Consider the following 18,455-nt stretch of genomic DNA (forward strand, 5'->3'; position numbering starts at 1 on the left):
ACCTTGTTCACGAATCAATGACACTCAACTGCAAATGAGTTTGCTCACTCAACCGAGTTTCAGTTCCACCCAATCAAGCATGACTCGTTTTAATGTAAAAAGTGGTGTAAAACATTTATTTGTATAAAAAAGGGGAGAAGTGAGATGTTAAAATCAGGGAAAGTCAGCAAGGACAATTATACAAACAAATACGATTAAAGATGATTACTGAAATTGAAACCACTACAAATTGCTTTTTCCTTAACTCTTTGACAAGATTATTTTTCTCAATGATATATATATATATATATATATATATATATATAGCCCTGCAAATTTGGAATATTCATATATTCATTTATTAATACTGCGTAATTTAAAATTAAAATGGAGCCAAATAATTTTTTAAAACCACAGCTCATAATGCTTTTTATATAAAATAATTTAAAGCTTCATAATTATGATTTTAAAATTGAGCATAGATTTAAGATACTGTCATCAAATTATAAATAATATCCTTTATTATTTATTGACTAATAAACACACTCAGTGAGGATAAAAGTAACAGCTGAAGAAAGCAAAACATTTAAAATGCAGGTTTTAACAGCAACGGAAAACAGAAAGAAATTTCAAAAATTATTGCTAAATATCCTTAAGAATATAAGAAAAGTTATAGTTTCTATTACCGGAACATCATAATTACTTTCACACAAATTTGTTTAATGCCTAAAGTTTGGGTAATTCTGATATCAGTCAAATTAAGGCCTGAATTTGCCAAATCTGTCTACATTAAACATAATAATTGTTAAATATTTCTACTTTCTTTTAGCTTGTGACTTTGAAGTGACGTCACAAATATTTTACCATATGTCGTTTCTTTAATTTCAGTTTTGTTAAATTAGAGGTAACTATAGCTTGCAATGCATTTATAGTTTTTAATAAAACAATTCACAGTGTCAAGCTCAAAAATGTTATATCCACCAAACTTTATAATCTTTATATTATATATATATATTAAACTCTAAATATTATAGAAAGTAACTTAATGTTCTGTTTATTGTAAATTATTCCTTATCTCATAAGCTTTTTGAAAATTTCAATTAAGCTTTAATTTACTATTCTTATCTATATCAAATGCTTAAATATTTAAACACGAGATTTCCATTATTCCATTCTAATAAACTGTCATATGAATCATGTTGGAATCTCATATATACAATTTTTATTTCAAAACAAATTCATTTCCTAACAGTTAAATTTAACCACCGTCAACTTTCATCAAAATTGACATTGAGCTCACTTTTATATATATATAAAAAAATGCTAAATATAATTCAGGAACATCTTGTTTCAATCTTTTACAGAAATAAAAATAAAAACTAAAGAAGAATACAAAACAAATTAATAGCTGCAAAAATCTTTTTTCCTTTCTCGTGAACGAGCTGTTACATACTATTATTATAGTATCTTAATTACACATTATCGACAAAAAGCGGGGAATTTTCATTGGGTCAATCCATCCCAAAAGCTCGCTGATGGCTAGTTTAGCGACTTTCTTGGCATTCCAGTCCACTCTGAAAATAGAACTGCGCCACGGGCATAGGTTAGAATGTAGGTAAGAGCAGAAATGTTGTTCTTCCAGAACTTAAAGCTACCATTTATAAATCAGAGTTATGTAAACAAGAAATTCAATGAATACAAAAAGCGTGACTTATTTAAAATTCAAACGATGAGGAACTTTAAAGTTATTCAAGTGAAACAAGACATAACTTTTTTTTTTCAATGTCTGACTGGTGTCAGTAATAATGACTTAATAACATATAATCAGAGTAAACATTTTTATATATTTTGAGATACAATCAAATACTGGAAGGTATCTTGCACAAAAAATTTCTAAGCAAGAACGAAATGGAAACAAAGGATTTTTTTTCTTTCAAAATCTAGCAGAAAGATTCATAAATCTTTCCAAAGGCCGCAAAGAATTTCCAGATCCATTGGAAGCTTTTGTGATTTAATTAAAAATTTTATAGAAATTAAAAGATATATTTAGAAGAATTATTACTGTTACTTACTGGTTATATTACTACTCTTACCGAAAATATTAATGATGCAGATTTATGTTATGAATTCATATTATTAACAAAATATAGCTCTTTTGTAATGAATTGAATCAACTTTTACTGAAAATTAATCAGTTCAAATTAAATTTGTACTTTAAAGGCTGAACTAAAATCTGTTTTTATAAAACTTTTTTTAAAATTCAGACTGATCATATATGTATGACGTAATACTGTAGAAAAAATAACAAATTTACTAAATATTTTTAAATGGATTTTGGCTGTATCTTCATTAACATATCACTCCTTTTTTATTGGTAATTTGTTATTTCATTAAAACGCTTTCAATCGAGATTAGCAGATTATGTTTGTAATAAGAAAATTAAGATAAAATGTAATTTGATAAACGTAATAATCATCCAATGGGGATATGGAATCTGTTTTAAAACTGTTGAACTTTCTTTTCATATAAAAAAAGCAATTCCATTTTCTTGTAATAAATTTTAAATGTAAATTTCTTCAACATGATATTAACAGTACAAAAGAATATGTCTATTAATTCAATTGCCAGACATAAAAATTTCTAAAAGACTTTATAATAATTTTCACTGAACTTTACTTACAAAAATTAGTTGAAACAAGCACAGATTTTACTCTAAAGTAAAGAAAACTGCAATATACTCAAAACAAGCTACAATTAACAACATAATTCTTCGATTCTAACTTTTTGAAATATGCGTAGATGCGTGAATGATCCGAAGATATTTTACTTAGCATAATTCGGAACTTTCCAAGAACTACTACTTACTTTTGAAGTTTCTGTGGGATACAGAACATTTGTTATTCCAGGAAGCAAATATTGACGATTTAAGAGTACGCGTAAAGCTATTTTATTAGCACACAGTCTGGGTTATGCAGCAAGCAGAAGTATTTCATTTTTACGTGAAAAAGTTTAATGAATTCGTGAACTTCGTTATAAAATTCCACAGACGGATTCTAGCAAATATTGGTTTCGAGAGGGCAAAGCAATCTGTGGTAAAGTTCATTTTGAATGTCAATGTTTACTCGTTTTTCGGAGCATAAAAGTTTTCAAGATCACAGTAATATGAAATGCAATCTTCCCTTGCTTGAGAATAACATAATTCTCAAGAATAACAGAAAATGAAGTCGAAATTTTAAGTTTGTCAAAATATTACGAATTGTACTTAAATAATGTACTTTAATTAATCATTTTAACAAATTTTAAAAATATATTTGTTATTGTAAAGAATTCAAATGCTCGATTTTTAAAATTTTAGTAATTTTTAATAATTAATTCCTCTTTTTCAATTAGTTTTTATATATAGTGAGTACTAAAATTATCTTTTCCTTTTATACTTTATTTTTAAATTTTACATCATATATTACTATTTTTTGACTTATCCTTTTGTATGTATTAAACTGTTAATCAAATCTAATTACTTATCTTTGTTTATATTCCCTTTAAAAATATTTTTATATTATATAACTTATCTTCAAAGATAATCATAAATTATTTATTATATTGTGAATGGAATTTGAGATTTAAAGCATTTAGTGTCTCATAAAACATACTCTTATTGAAGGTTATCCCATCAAGGAGAGAAAAGAAAAAAATTAACAATTAATCACATGAGCAAAGGACTTTGAAAATAAATTTAGTCAAATACATATTTTTGATTCTTAATAATTATTACCTACAAAAGAAAAACAGATGTTAAAATTTCTTTTTCAGCTCCAATTAAAATTGAGCAATTATAACTTATCTACCATCCGACTAAATTTTTAAATTTTCTTTTTAATAATTTTTTTTCATTTCTTCCGGAATATGTTGTATATTATTCCTATAAATAGTGTCGTTGTGTTATTTATGACATGAAAATAACTATAGCATTTGATTTCAATGAATCAAAATTTCAGAGAAATATCTTTCACAATCATATATTATACAAAGACGAAAACATATTGAAAACTTTTCTCTTATTTTCAACATTTCATTACAGGCCCATTAAGTAATGAAAAAATTCAAATTCTTTTGAATATGGGAAAAATTATTTACACAGTACTGTTTACAGATTATATAAATTAGCTGTATTTATACCGACCTAGAAAATTGCAAAATTAACAGTCCAATTGTACATTACAATATTAAATCGCAATAAAGACGTCAATATTTCTTTTTTAATTCGAATAAACTCATCTGCTAAAAACCTACGCAGAAACTGCCTAACGTATAAAAACAATTTCTTTTTGCAATTACATTTTTTTAACGTTAGTTATAGTTATTTTCTCAACACACTAGAATGTTTCGAGATATTGAAATATAAACACAAATAATCTTTTTAAGGAAAATATTTGTGATAGATCCGATGAAAGCGAAAATAACTAGAAAGTATTATTTTTAAGTATATATCCGATCTAGGAAAAAAGTGAAGGTATTTAGAGCTCATTTTGCCCTGAAGAAACGATTCCGAATATCTCCTGCACTCTCTACATCACAGAAATTTCAAATGTACAGTGAAAGTTGGTGAAATGGAGTTTAATTCTCGTTATTCAAAATCCTTTGTAATCCAAATGCTCCCAAAGAGATTTATTTTAAGAATTTCTGCGATAGGTTCTGCTTGAAGAGATTCACGAATTAATCAATGCAAATCCTGTCTCGAAAAAAATGTCAGACAAATTTAGCTGCGTTAAATCAGGAATTGATTTCCTTTTCAATACTGTGTTGCAGGTCTTTTCTTTTTGTCAGACATCAGTTTTTATTACCAAGATCACACTCTCACGCAATATATTCAAATAAAAAGTGTTTTCCATATTTAATATGATGATTTATTTATAGAATAATAAACAGAAATAAAAAATATATCGGCAAGACAGTATTTCTGCGATCTATTTTGATTATTAATTTCCGATTTCTTTTTTATGTTCCATGAAATTTTCAAAAACTAACCATTTTTCCTAGCTGATTGTTCAGATAAATTTGATGAGTAAATTTTACATTATACATAAAGTTTTTAAACAAACAGTAATATATTTCAATTTTTTTTGCTTCAATTATTATTCAATCATATGCAAAATCGGTTTATTACTTGCTTTCAAGACACACACACAAAAAAATAATAATTTTTAGAAAAAGATAAAAACCAAATAATTTTTTTTTAAATAATTAAGTTAATTATTTCAGTACTTGTCTCATATGATGAATTTAATCATTTTTTTTAATTTGTATATGTACATAAACCCAATTATCTGTGAAAAACACAATAACATTTTGTTTCATTTAAATCCATTAAAAATAATCGCAACAGAATGAAATAACTTTTTGAGAAATAATGCATTTATTTTAAACTTATAAGAATATCAATATATTTTTATAGTATTTGAAACTTACTGCCAATCTCTATATTGAAATCTGTTCATTGTAACTTAATATAATGGGTACATGAATATTATTCCTTAACCGAAACAATCTCTCTCCATTGGTGTGGTGTGGAAGTTTGGAGAGGGGATGCAAGCTCAGTTGCTGTGGTCATCATCTGACTGTGGTTCAAAATGACAGGTGCGTCTCAAAGTAGCCTTAGTGTTGCTTTAAAAAGTGAGATTCGTATGACTCATCTAACCCTAACGGAAACCGATTTGCTGATGCAAGAATAGTCAGGTTTTATTCTTAATTTCTAGTCTGAAACCGAAAATTATATTAAATAATTTTTTCTTACCTTCATACTATCCTTTAGAGTAAAGAAATTATATAATACAGGGGTTGAAAATATCGAATAATTGAATTGCTTTTTTAACTGCTTATTTGTGTCGAATGCCTACAACAGATTATTAATTCTTTATCTTTCGAATTCTTTTTATTCAAAGAATTATTAAAATTTTTATTCAAATAATCTTATTTAGTATCTGAAAATTCAAGATAATATTCATCATAGTTTACATTTATAATGAAATATGAATAAAAATAAGCGTATAATGATGAATGATAATAAGCGTCTAAAAATGATAATTTACCGAATCAAATTTCAAATATCGAAAATTTGAAAGGAGCATATTATAAAAAGATGAGTGGTGCGTATCATTAAAAAAAATGAGATGTTGCTTCGAATTTCCGTTTTAGAAATTGTTTAAAATTTTAAACTATCTAATTTCATATACTTAATTATGATTATGTCTTTTCAAGCATTTGTATTTTCAACTGCTATTTATGCAGTTTAATGTTACTATTATCTTCTTTACATTAATTAAAAAAAGATTTAATTTTCTTTCTGCTTTGAATTAAATTTGGACGAAACTTACGGAAGCAAGCAAATAATCGCTCGGAAACCACATTCGACTGAAGAATAAATGAACGCAGGACATTTCAACGAGATTTTACCGAGGCTTGAAATCTCCTTTTCTAATTGAGACCTTTTTTCTCATTTAGAGTTCCCCGCACACCTGTACAGGGAGGGAGTAAAAGAGGAAGCAGATACAGAATGCAATAAAGCCTGGGAAAAAAATGAAAAAAAGAAAGGCTCTAGGGCGCGTTTTGACCCACTAAAGTGAAACCCCAAAACCTTTTTAGCTAGAAGCAAATTACAAACCGGTGTTTTCGTGTTTTAGGATCAACGTTTCTAAATGAGAAAAATTATTCAAAAATTACACGTTTATGCAGAATAAATCTAACTACTGTTTACTGGATTATTCGATCAACCGTTAAAAGGTGCTCCATTCTATCTACGGAAGTTGTTCCACCCAAGTTTTTCACCACTATTTTGAACTGTTGCCATAAATGATCTCAAAACACAGGCGTAGTTGTTCCGTTCATTGATTATAGATTCCATTTAAATGACGTTATAATGGAACTTTCTTGAGATATCAATGGAAAAATTCATTATTGAATCAGTTTAATGTTGTAAAATGAATGAATGCTTTGCAAAGGAAATTAGATCTAAGAAAGAAGAAAATTTACAGCTCATTATTACCTTAGTTTGAAATGAATCTAGTTTTTATGACCTATAAGCCCAAAACATACAATTAAATATCGTGAAAAAATATTAAATTTTGTAGTAAATTAAAAATAAAATGATCCATCTTACATCAACCATGTTTTGCATAATCTAAGTGTGATTAAAAACGCCTCTTTCTATTTTCGAAATAATTATCCATCAGAATTGTCCAATTAATTTATGATTTAAATTTCATGGTTATAATTTCTGCTTTAAAAAAATTCTGAAGGCTTTTTTTCTTATTATAAGTGTTTGATCCGAGATGAATTCAATAATAAGATAAATAAAACCGAAATAAAACTGGAAGACTTAAAAGACAGCTTAAATGATACTCCACTCATTAACACGAAAGTGTCAAATGTAAGAATTTTCAATTAGTGAAAGTTAAGACGTTTTTCTTTTCTCATCCGGGAAATTCCGATTTTTTTCCTTGAGAAGACAAGTAAATTAGTAATTAATGATGGAGAACATTTGTGTTTTTCTGCAGTATTTTTTTAATCGAAGTAAACAAACAATTGAAATATTTTCTTCTGGGACAAATAAAAAAATAATATGCATAATATGAATCTTCAGAGGAAATAAATTTATCATATCCCTGATGGAAATAAAAACAAATGGATTAATCATTTTCTAATTTCTTAGTTTATTTAATGTCGTTATTTATTAATTTAAAAACATGCTGTGTCTACTTTAAACATTTTTTTTATCTCTCTGTGATATTATTCTTTAAGGGAAGGACTTTGACATATGAAAGAAATGATAGAGACAGACAAAAAAAAATAACTTGGTAATGATATATGCCTTGCAAAACGATAAACGTCTACTTACTTATTTTATATCTTTTTTTATGGTATTTACCGTACATTTCAACAATTTTTTAAAGGATCAGATTATTTATTTTAATAATTATATTTAAAATAAAAGGTAGCCTTCCTTTTGCGAAAACTTTCAACATTGTGAATATTTTTAAATGTTAAACTCCAAAATATATTTGAGGATTTAAAAAAAAACGAAATTTTTCCGTGTATAAAACTTTAAAAATGAACTGTATGTAATTTAATGTCAAATATAATAATGCCACTAATGCAAAACCCTTTTTAGTGATTGAATATCAAAGAATTTTTATAGAAGACTATGGTACTTTAATTATTTCAACTAAACACGAGAGGATTAAGAAACATTATATGCCTGCGACATAATGCTTCTTCTGGTACTTATGCATTTAACAAATTGATATCCGCCGGTCTAGTTTTTGAAATACAATACACAAATTGAATTGAATGCTTTAGATAGGGAATTGAAACAAGACTTTGGTCTTTCAAATTGTTTTATAATTTAAGAGATAATTGCCTAATTTGAAAGGGATTAAATTCAAAATATACGGCATTGTTTGCCATTTTAGCATATTAAAATATGATAGACGACATTATTCGGCTTGTCGGCATTATAAAAGCATTTTTTATAGGTAAAAGCAAATTGGAGTTAATAATAATGTATATAAACTCGGCAAAATGATTTCAAATTGGATTCATTTGTTTTGACATTTAAATACAGTAAAACAAAAGAACCTGAAAACATTTGTATTTCAATATAATTTAATGAAAATGAGAAACACGACATGCGAACCTAGTTGAAGAAAATTTAATTAAACTAAAGCTTTCGAACAGAAAATGAAACACAATAAAATAAAACCATACAACATTAATATGAATGCTTTTGCATATAACACCAAATAAAACATTTGAAAGCCAAATGAAGATGAGCTAGCAATTTTTGCTTTTGTTACGCTATCTGTCACATATTCTTACTATCTAGCCTTCTGTCTGAAATATAATTTTTATAACAACATTTTCGTTCACAAACATTAATTTATATTAATATGCAGAGAACTTATTTAATTTAATATTTGTGAAACACTGAATAAGAAATTTGATTTTATTTTTAAATTAACCTTAAGAATCATTTTCCCTCGAAATAATTAGCCACTGATCAACAAATGAAACTGAAAAAAAATGATATATATAATACACATTATGTGTGATATATTTAAAAAAAATGCATAAATAATTTGCAGCACTTTGGCCCACATGTTTAACTTTTAAGATATAAACTTTCATTAAATTAATATTTGTTCCTTCGTATTAGAAGCAATATTTTCGAAAGATTTTCAAAAAACAATGAATTTTCAAATAATAAAAAATGAAATGAATGAATGAATGAAAAAGGAAAGAATTAGACGTGTGTCTTATAGAGAATTGTGAATTAAACAGATAAGTCCATATCAATAATGCATTTGTTTCCTTACTGATAGCAACTTGAAATGTGACAAATTGAAAACAAAGCTGACATTGTACAAATTTTTGTATGATAATTATCATATTTTATGAAACAGTTACAGCACAGAATTTAGAATTTTCTAACGAATAAATGTTGTTATTAATACTGAAACCCCATGCACAAATTATAAACTTTAGTGTAAAAAAGAGAGAAGAAAAAGAAATTGCAAATGAAATTAAAGCCTTTTCCATTAATTTTTAACTTTTCTGCTTCACTAGAGTTGTTACGAAAACATATTTTCTCAAATTATTCTTCCTTATCAATTTTCTCGCTGTTTATTTGCACACTTTTTTATAAAACAGCAATAAAAATAAGATATTTAAAAAAACGAAGAAATATCTTTAATATACATTGAAAATTTCAACTTACCAAAAGAAACGAATGCTTTTTAGTATTCTAATATTAAAAAAAGAGAAAATATAGAATTTAGTCTTAAGGTTGAAGAATCAAGTTTTTGTAGATAGAAAAGTTCACCAACGAGTTACTCGGGTCTAGTTCTTTCGAAAGAGTAAAATATATAAAGAAATTTTTAACTTGAAATCGTCTAGGAAAGCGAAAACGTGTCTTTAATACTGAATCGAGTTTACACTTTTATTTTTAAACTTCTATAATGCTATTAGTCCATTTCTGTGTTCATCGCGGACAGTTGCATATTAGGGATAGCATTAGTTTTGTGATCCAAAATTCATCATTAACGGTAATTAAATATCATGATAGAATAAAATATTTCAAGGATTATGATATAGAAGTTTACTGAAATGATTGAAAATAAAGTTCAATCGTCGTTTTCTGATAGTTTTTCGAAAATGCAAAGTTCATTTCTATGAGTTCTCTAGAAAAAACAACAATGAAGCAAATGAATCTAGGATTCTATTTGTACAAATGTAATTTCCTTTTTCTTAATAAAGAAAGAAAAAACAAAATTGCACATTTCATAGTTTTTCAATCCACTCAATTTGATTTTTAAATTTTAGACACATTCTTTAGCACACTACTTTTTTAGAGAAATTTTATTAACTAGCCATACATTTTATAAGATGTAGGAGATATAAATATTCTTGAAAACTAATCAAAAGGAGTTTGATTTAGATTAGTTTAGTTATATTATCCGTTTTGACGCAACACAAGAAATTTTTTTGTGATTTTGAACCTTGGTCGGATAATAAGGAAAACAGCTGAGCCCTAACTTCTTTCTCCTACTGGAGCGCCATAACAATGGAAGGACTTTTAAACCTTAATGTCAGATTTAATGTGCATTGGGGGTACATATACATATATCGGATATGGTGGAATCGGGTGCCATAACTACAGCTTTGCAGTCTCGGCTTCGAGGTAGCAACATTAGTCACTGAGCGAGGTTGATCTATTATGATTCAAAACATTAGCAAACAATTACTGAAGCAATGATACAGAGGCAATATTCATGTAATTCTGTCATCAATTCTTAACGGTATTGACGGCAGAGTTAATCGTATTCACATCTTCCGTAACTGCCGTTAAATAACGGTATCAGAAGAACATTTTAAGCACTGATCCGTCTTCAAGGTACGAATTTTCCATTCTGAATCCAAGGTCCTTCCTCATACTATAGAGTCGCTTTAAACCAATAAATAATTCCCAAGGCTGAATGTTCGATGCCAGAATAAGTCTTACTGTGAATGAAACCAGTTTCTATCCATAAGGACACATTAGGGATGTTTTCATCGAGATTAAAATAATTTAAATCATTTAGTAGGTAGAAAACAATGCGGAAATTAGCTCATGCGTTTGTGGAAATATCCTTGATGCAAAAAAAAACTAATAATTTAAAGCTTTATTTATTTTTAATTAATCAAAATTCCAATTAAAAGAAGCGAGAATTCTACAAGACGGCATGTACGAAAGCCATTTATGCAAATTGTTAAAATTAGTAAAACAAAAATTTTTCCTCAGGCAAACTGATTGTATAAATCCCTTGATTTTGTCATTTTGTAACTACTTAATTACTTGAAATTTTAAAACAATTTTTTTTACTTGATTACTTATTAATTTCTTTAAAAATAGATCATCGATTCTTAAAGTTAAAAAGAAAATATGCATTTGGAATTCAATTAAAATGAAAGTATGGATATGTTGTTAAGTAGATCAATTCTGGAAGAGGCAAGAAATTTCATTGCAATCAATATTAAATCACAATGTATTGAAATTATGAATTCAGAAAGAAAAGAGAAACGTAGAAGTGTGTATTTATTAGTTATCGAAATAAGAAAAAAAAATCCTTTTTTTTTTTTTTTTTGCACAATTAAATTACTACATTTGAAACCGAATATTTTTTAAAAAATTTATTTTGAGATTTTTAATTACTTTAGACCGAAAATAAATTTTATTTTCAGCTCACATTTACTTACATATTAAATCTGGAGATGACTTCTTTTTGTTATTTACATTTATATTAAACTTAAATATTTGCAACTTCCAAGTTGAATAAATATTTTCTGAAATTTATTTTTGACAAAGATTAATGGAATGTAATTATAAAGTAAGAAGATGTTTTATTTCCATGCATATATAATTTTTCCGCCTTAAATGAAGGGGGAGAAAGTTTTTGAAAAGAAGTGAAGATAAACCAAATGGAATTATACTTCCATCGGATTCTTCCCAAAGCTAAATAAAAAGAAGGGGCCAAAAATTTCTTTTCAGTACAATATAAAATCGATAAATATATATAAAAAAATACCCCGTTCTACAAAAGTTTTAAATTTAAAAGTGGATTTATTAATCCTTGAAATTATTACTTTTTTTTAAAAAACGATGTTAATCTAATTACTTTTCTTCTTATTATTTTTTTTAAATCCTTGATGCTAAAACAAATAATGAAATTGTCAAATAATGATAACGGAACTGATAAACTCCATTGAATATTGCAACCAAACTATTATGCACAGTTCGATATTAATATCAATCGCAACATTTTTTCTTAGATGCAATTTGGACCAATTTCTTTGTTGAATATTCAATGATATACGCAACTGGTTTATGACATGATAACTGAATTTAAAAAAATAAAGTACCGTGTTATTAAAGCAATGATTATTTTAAAATTCTTCTTTTGCTTTGTTTTGTAACCAGAAACGACCCATCCTTTTCATTACATTTATTAGCATGAACTTGCATTAAAGATAAATCTTCCGTGGTTATAGTACGTGTGAAATCTCTCTTTGTGGTGTTAATAAAATTGTACATCCTTGATTAGAACTATTGTCCATGACTAAACAACCTCCTTCATTTTAAAGCACTCCTTGATAAATATCGAAAGAGGAAGGATTTTTTTAAAAAAAAACTTTCATAAATAACAATGCAATATTCATAAAATAAAACAATAAATATTCTCTTTCAAAAGTGTCGAAGAATTCGTCTTACCTGTCTGTACACTTAGTAATCCTATAATTAGTCCACACACAACAAAAAACCTTAATTCCTTCACTAACACGCGCGGCAAATTTGCTTGGTCCATACTTTTGCAGATCTTCTGAACTCAAACTCCACTGCACCGACAAAACAGACACCACATAACGAAAAATTATTTCACGCGCAAAATAAAAACTCGTGTCGACGCTGCTTATCTTCAGGAGCCCATCTTCATTTTCCGAGGGATGGTGTCATTCACTTGGGATCAATCCGATATCAATTAAACGTGTATTCCCTCGTGGGCACTATTCGAGAGAGGGAGGACACCGGCGACAAATGTGGCGAAAAAGCACAGTTAGTGAAGGGGGAAGCGCGTCAGAGAGAGCGTCAGCTTTAATTCCCAGGTGCTCATAGACTGGTCGGAGGTAGACCGATTTCTGACACCGTGCCGATACAGGTTGAGTGACTTTTTGAGTCACGTGGTGAATTCTGGAGAAAGAAGAACATCCAGAAGTTTAAAGAGAGAGAGAAGAAAAGTTGACCAACTGGATGTACTTCGGAGAACGGGTTCTTTCCAAACGGGACCTTTTGCTGGTAGGATGCTGATGTAATCAATTAGTTGCTGTTGGTTTCGAAGACCGCGGGGCTGGTTCTGTTTATGCCAAAAATGCCTATAAAAAGTCATTTCTGGTACATCAATATTAATTTGTTACTGGCTTAGGGCAATTCCTTGTTGTTTATTAAGAATTATTGTTTGCTAAGTAATCACCATTGCCGATCAAGGATGCTTTAACCAACAATTACAAATTATTTTTTGCAATTATCAGGACTTTCACAAACAAACAATATTAGACGATATCTTAGCCATTTGCATTATTAGCTTTTTGTGTGGATGTGCGTGTGCCAGCATAAGTCAAATAATTTCAAGGACAAGATTTACAAGTTTCTCCCCATTTCGTATGATTCCAGAATCTGTGTGAAGTTCTCGCAGACTTAAAAAAAAAAAGTAACCATATTATCTCTTTACCAAATTATTATCAATTCATGGCAGAAAAAAATAGATATGAGTGAAATGATTTGCTATTATTGCGATATTTGCTCGACTCAATTTGCTATAAGAACTTCTAATGATTTATTGTGAATTTTACCTCAACCATTGTGTTTTATGTGAGTTGCCTTTTGCGATACACACATTTTGGAATTTGGAACACATTTTGGAAGAAAATTCACATTAATGAATAATATTATTTTTATGGAAATAATTTACAAGCAAAGAAAATAATTAAATAGTGCTGCAAATATTTTCTAACATATCATAAAATTTAAAAAGTAATTCCTTTTTTTTTTTTTTTTTTTTTTGCTAAAAAAATAAGTTAAATATTGCTTTTACAATCTGACTGCTCTGATAAGAATTATGCAGATGACATGTTCATCCATTCGGTAATATTTAAGAAAATTCAGTTTATCTACTGTTAACTTTTCGAAACTAACAACTAGTGTAGTTTAAATAACTTAATTTAATGTATTTAATTAATATTACACAGAACAATTACGTTTCAGTATAGAGATAATGTAAAAGCTATATATTTTTATTTTAAATTATTCTTTTAAAAGTATAAAGTAATTTTCATTGAAAATATATATTTTAGGTAAACTTTTTCAAAAGTTGTTCCATAAGTTTTTTTCCGATCATTCGTTTGGAAAAAAAATATTCTTAAAAATATATATTCAGAAATTTTTATCTGCTTTACTTGATTTAATTTTCATTTTCTTAAATTTTGCATAAGAAAACTGAAATTGAAAATAGAATAAACTAATTAGAAGGTAGTGGTAGCTTCTCCATTAGAGATGCAATATGTCTAATAGAGAAGAATATATTTTGAAAAATTAAATTTTCTATTTTTATTAAAGTTCCTTACTTTCTACATTGAAACTTTGATACACTTTATTTACTTTACCATTCTATAAGCCCAATAATCAACAAAAATGAGAAAAATCAATAAAAATGTAAAATAAGACAGAACATCAATTTACAAATAAGAGAAACGCATGTTAGGGTTATTTATCTTACAGTTTATGAAAGCCATTGCTCACAGAACTGACTGTTTCATTTGAAGAAAATTTGAAGAAAAAAAAGCAACCCCTTTTTCACTTTGAATTTTGAGGCGCTTAAATTACAATCAGAGCAGACCCACTTTGCAAATATGATCATTTCTTTTTTATTCGAATCCGAAATTCACCTTCGTTATCGTAATCACAGATTTTTTTTAAAAAATCTCTTATTAGATGTTTACGAGTTTTTGTTTCCGATTCTCGTTTCTCTAACAGATTCAAATACGCCTCATTAAATACGCATTTTCTTTTTTTAGAGGTTACCTACTCTTCAAAAACAGCATATGTGGATAATTTTCAAAAATATTATTTAAATGAAAAATTTTATGTGGAATCTATTAGCATTAATTATTTTATGCAAAAAATAGCGAAGATTACTAATAATTTATTGATCATCTTATTTGAAATGTATTACTGGTTGAGAATTATCAAGCTGACTGGGCGAAGATGTAAATGTGTGTGGGGAGTTAGTCTATGATACTTTTATCTGTTGAATCATCACTTCACATCACATATTCATATTCACATGATATTTCTATTAACGAATTTACAATAGTTTTATATCATATACTAATCATTTAATATGTTTTAAAGACAACAAATTCATATGTGCATTTGAAATTAAAACGTTAGTTTTACATATTAGTAAAATACCATTTTTAATTACAATCTCTGATAAGTATTTTGCATCACTGCTCGTTTCTAAGCTGATGTTATTTATTAGCTATTGTTAGAATGACAATAGTTAACTTGACTTCAGACCATAGTTAAGCTATTGTCTGAAGAGAAAATTAAATAGATCATAATCTTTACATGAATGATTTTACGATAGGAATGAAATTCACAATATGATTTTGGCAACTGCAATTATTTTAGGGAAATACTTTATTTTAGCATTATAATATCTCTAAGGAAACAAATTTACTTAAAAAATTACCTTAGAAAGAATAGATAAAAATCAGAAAAGGAAATATAACTAACTCATTTACAGAAAGTAGTTTTTATTCATAAATAAAAGTGTTAAATAAATAAATATGAATGCAAAAAAATGCAATTTTTCAACTGTACAAACATATGAAATTTATTAACAAAATAGCGTATGTATTGGAAGTATTTTGAAAGGACTTCATTTAGGTCATCCTCGAAATTGTTTCTAAAAGCAGCGAATTGCTCCGATGCTTTATTAAAAATGTATTTTTAAACAATTAATGGCAAAAGTAACAATTTATAATTCCATGCAGTAATTTCAAGCAAATATTATGGAATTCCTCATTTAAAAGAATATCAATATAACTTATTAATGCGATTTATTTTTCTGAAATATTTCAGCCTAGAATTCTTTATTTTTCACCAACTACTTTCTCCCAACTGTACTCAATTCAAGTGCATTTTGAATTAAACAGTGAAATTTGGTTTCGAGATGTTTATCTAATTCTATATATTTGAAATGAAAGCGTCATTATAAAGAAAGTTTTACTCGAATCCGTTTCATTTGTGGAAGTAATATCTGAAGAATCTGAAATGAACATGTTTATGCTGTTGAGAATAAAAATATTTTTAAAGTTCGTTTTGTGAAAGAGAAAAGTTTTTCTGAAATAGCTTTAGAAGCCAGCGACTTCCTTTTGTTGAACAAATAGAATTCGGTAATTGTAGCTTGCTAATGAAACAACTCTGTGCTGAACTCCACACTTGAAAGAACAATCTACACTAATATTCATTCGTTGTAATGCGTCGCCTCAAATGGACCATCATATTCCAAGCGTTCATGCGTCGAGCATCATTTCGCCATAAATGTATGTGCCCATACCCCGAATGATTACTAAATCGGATGATACCCTTTGTCATATTGAAAAGATATTTCCAGAAGTGCGTCTTTCTTAATAATGGAAACTTCGAACATCTTTGCTCACAACAATAAGTGTGTCTAGCCAATCCTTTATCTGTTAACCGTTTAAATGGTTATATACTTCTAATAAGAGTAATGTTAAAATATTTTTGCAATGGAGAAAAACATAGGAGCATATGAAAAAAAAATACTTTTTTCATTAATAATTAATTATTAAATCAAATTAATTAAATAAAATTTTAAATAAGAAATTGATATATCTAAAATATCGTTTCATTGGGAAAATATTGTTACAACATACATTGTATTGCTATTCATATATTAAATGTGAAAGTAATTTAACTTTGCTATCATTTAATAAATAAATGAACCATTTTTGTTAACAGTTTATTATTTTTGGAAGCTAGGACGTTCTAGACAATGAAAACTGTTGAAATCATCTTATTTATCTTCATATATCTATGAATTGATGCGAGCCCAAATCATTTCAATCTTCATCAATTTCTCTGGCTGGTCTCCTAAGTGACATCATGGACGAATACTCAGTGTTGGATATGTGTTCAATTATATCTTTTAAGTGATCGAAGTTCTAGGACAGCTCGAACAAGAGAAATTCAAAAAGATATGTAAATCCGAAAGATTCCGGATACATTTAATCATACAATGTATATGCGGAACGGCTTTCTGTTTCAGAGAAAGAGTAGAAAATTATTTATCCTATGGAGATTACAGTATTCTTATTTTAACTATATACAGAATAAAGGAATAAATGAAACTTATTTTGGAATTAGTTAACTAGAAAATTGATTAATTCAATTTGTATTCCTTAAAAATAGAAAGTAAGAATTATTTATTTTTTATGAGAGAGATTGAAATATGATTGCTAAATTGATTCGCATGTGGAAGAGAAGACATCTATCATAAAATGGAGAATCGCCAAAATAATTCAAATTTCTTGTTTTAATTACATAATATCAATTTATTGTTTGAAAAAGACATTCGTTAATGCATGTAGAACAAATCCAGGATTTCAAACAAGCATTTGAATTCATAACTTTCATTCGTTTCTCTTGATTCAATCGTTTATATTTAGTTTTAATTCCTCGGAGGTAAATTTGCATGAAACAGAAATATGAATGCGGCATTAAGAAGGTTCATCGAATTGTAATGATATCATTCCGCAGCGTCTCACTTAATATTCGTGCATCACAAATATCTCCATTATCTAATGGTGTCAACGACGTTCAGCAAATCACATTTGAAGTGCGGATGACGTGAGAAGTTAAAGCTCGTTTTTAAAGTAGCATGTACTATCCTTTAAAAAAGCTTCACTTTGAATTAATTAGAACACCACTTAGCTTAGAACATTAACACTACTACTTAGAACAGGATTAACTAAGTATATCCCAACAAAGTCTTTTTTAATTTGTTTATAAATATTTGCATATATTATTTTATAATTGATGAAGAAGATAAATATTTTCATGATAGAATTAATCCATCAGACTAAGAAATAAACAGGTTGAATGCAATATTAAAATCGTAATCTGCAAAACTGGTTTATTTGTCTGGTTCTTGCATACAAACTTTACCAGTGTTTCAATTGTTACTTATGGCACTTTAGAAGCCCGCTGACAGTTATCTCTGAGCGATTTAAGCCGAATGAGAGTCTCTTGTTTTTTCAGTAGTGCCAACTAGAGTTAAAGGCCTGAATCAAGGAACGATCACCCC

General features: G+C 27.6%; 1 protein-coding gene across 1 annotated transcript in view; it reads right to left on the reverse strand.

Moving 5' to 3' along the window:
* Nucleotides 1-13,178, reverse strand: part of LOC129963851 (mucin-17-like) — a 155,218-nt gene extending 142,040 nt beyond the window's left edge. Inside the window, exon 1 of the mRNA XM_056078427.1 lies at nucleotides 12,779-13,178. Within this exon, the coding sequence (XP_055934402.1) occupies nucleotides 12,779-12,872 (94 nt within the window). The 5' untranslated portion in view covers nucleotides 12,873-13,178. The remainder of the gene's footprint in view (nucleotides 1-12,778) is intronic.
* Between the last annotated feature and the right edge of the window lie 5,277 nt (nucleotides 13,179-18,455).

Source organism: Argiope bruennichi, chromosome 3, assembly GCF_947563725.1.
Source record: "Argiope bruennichi chromosome 3, qqArgBrue1.1, whole genome shotgun sequence".
Lineage (NCBI taxonomy): Eukaryota > Metazoa > Arthropoda > Arachnida > Araneae > Araneidae > Argiope > Argiope bruennichi.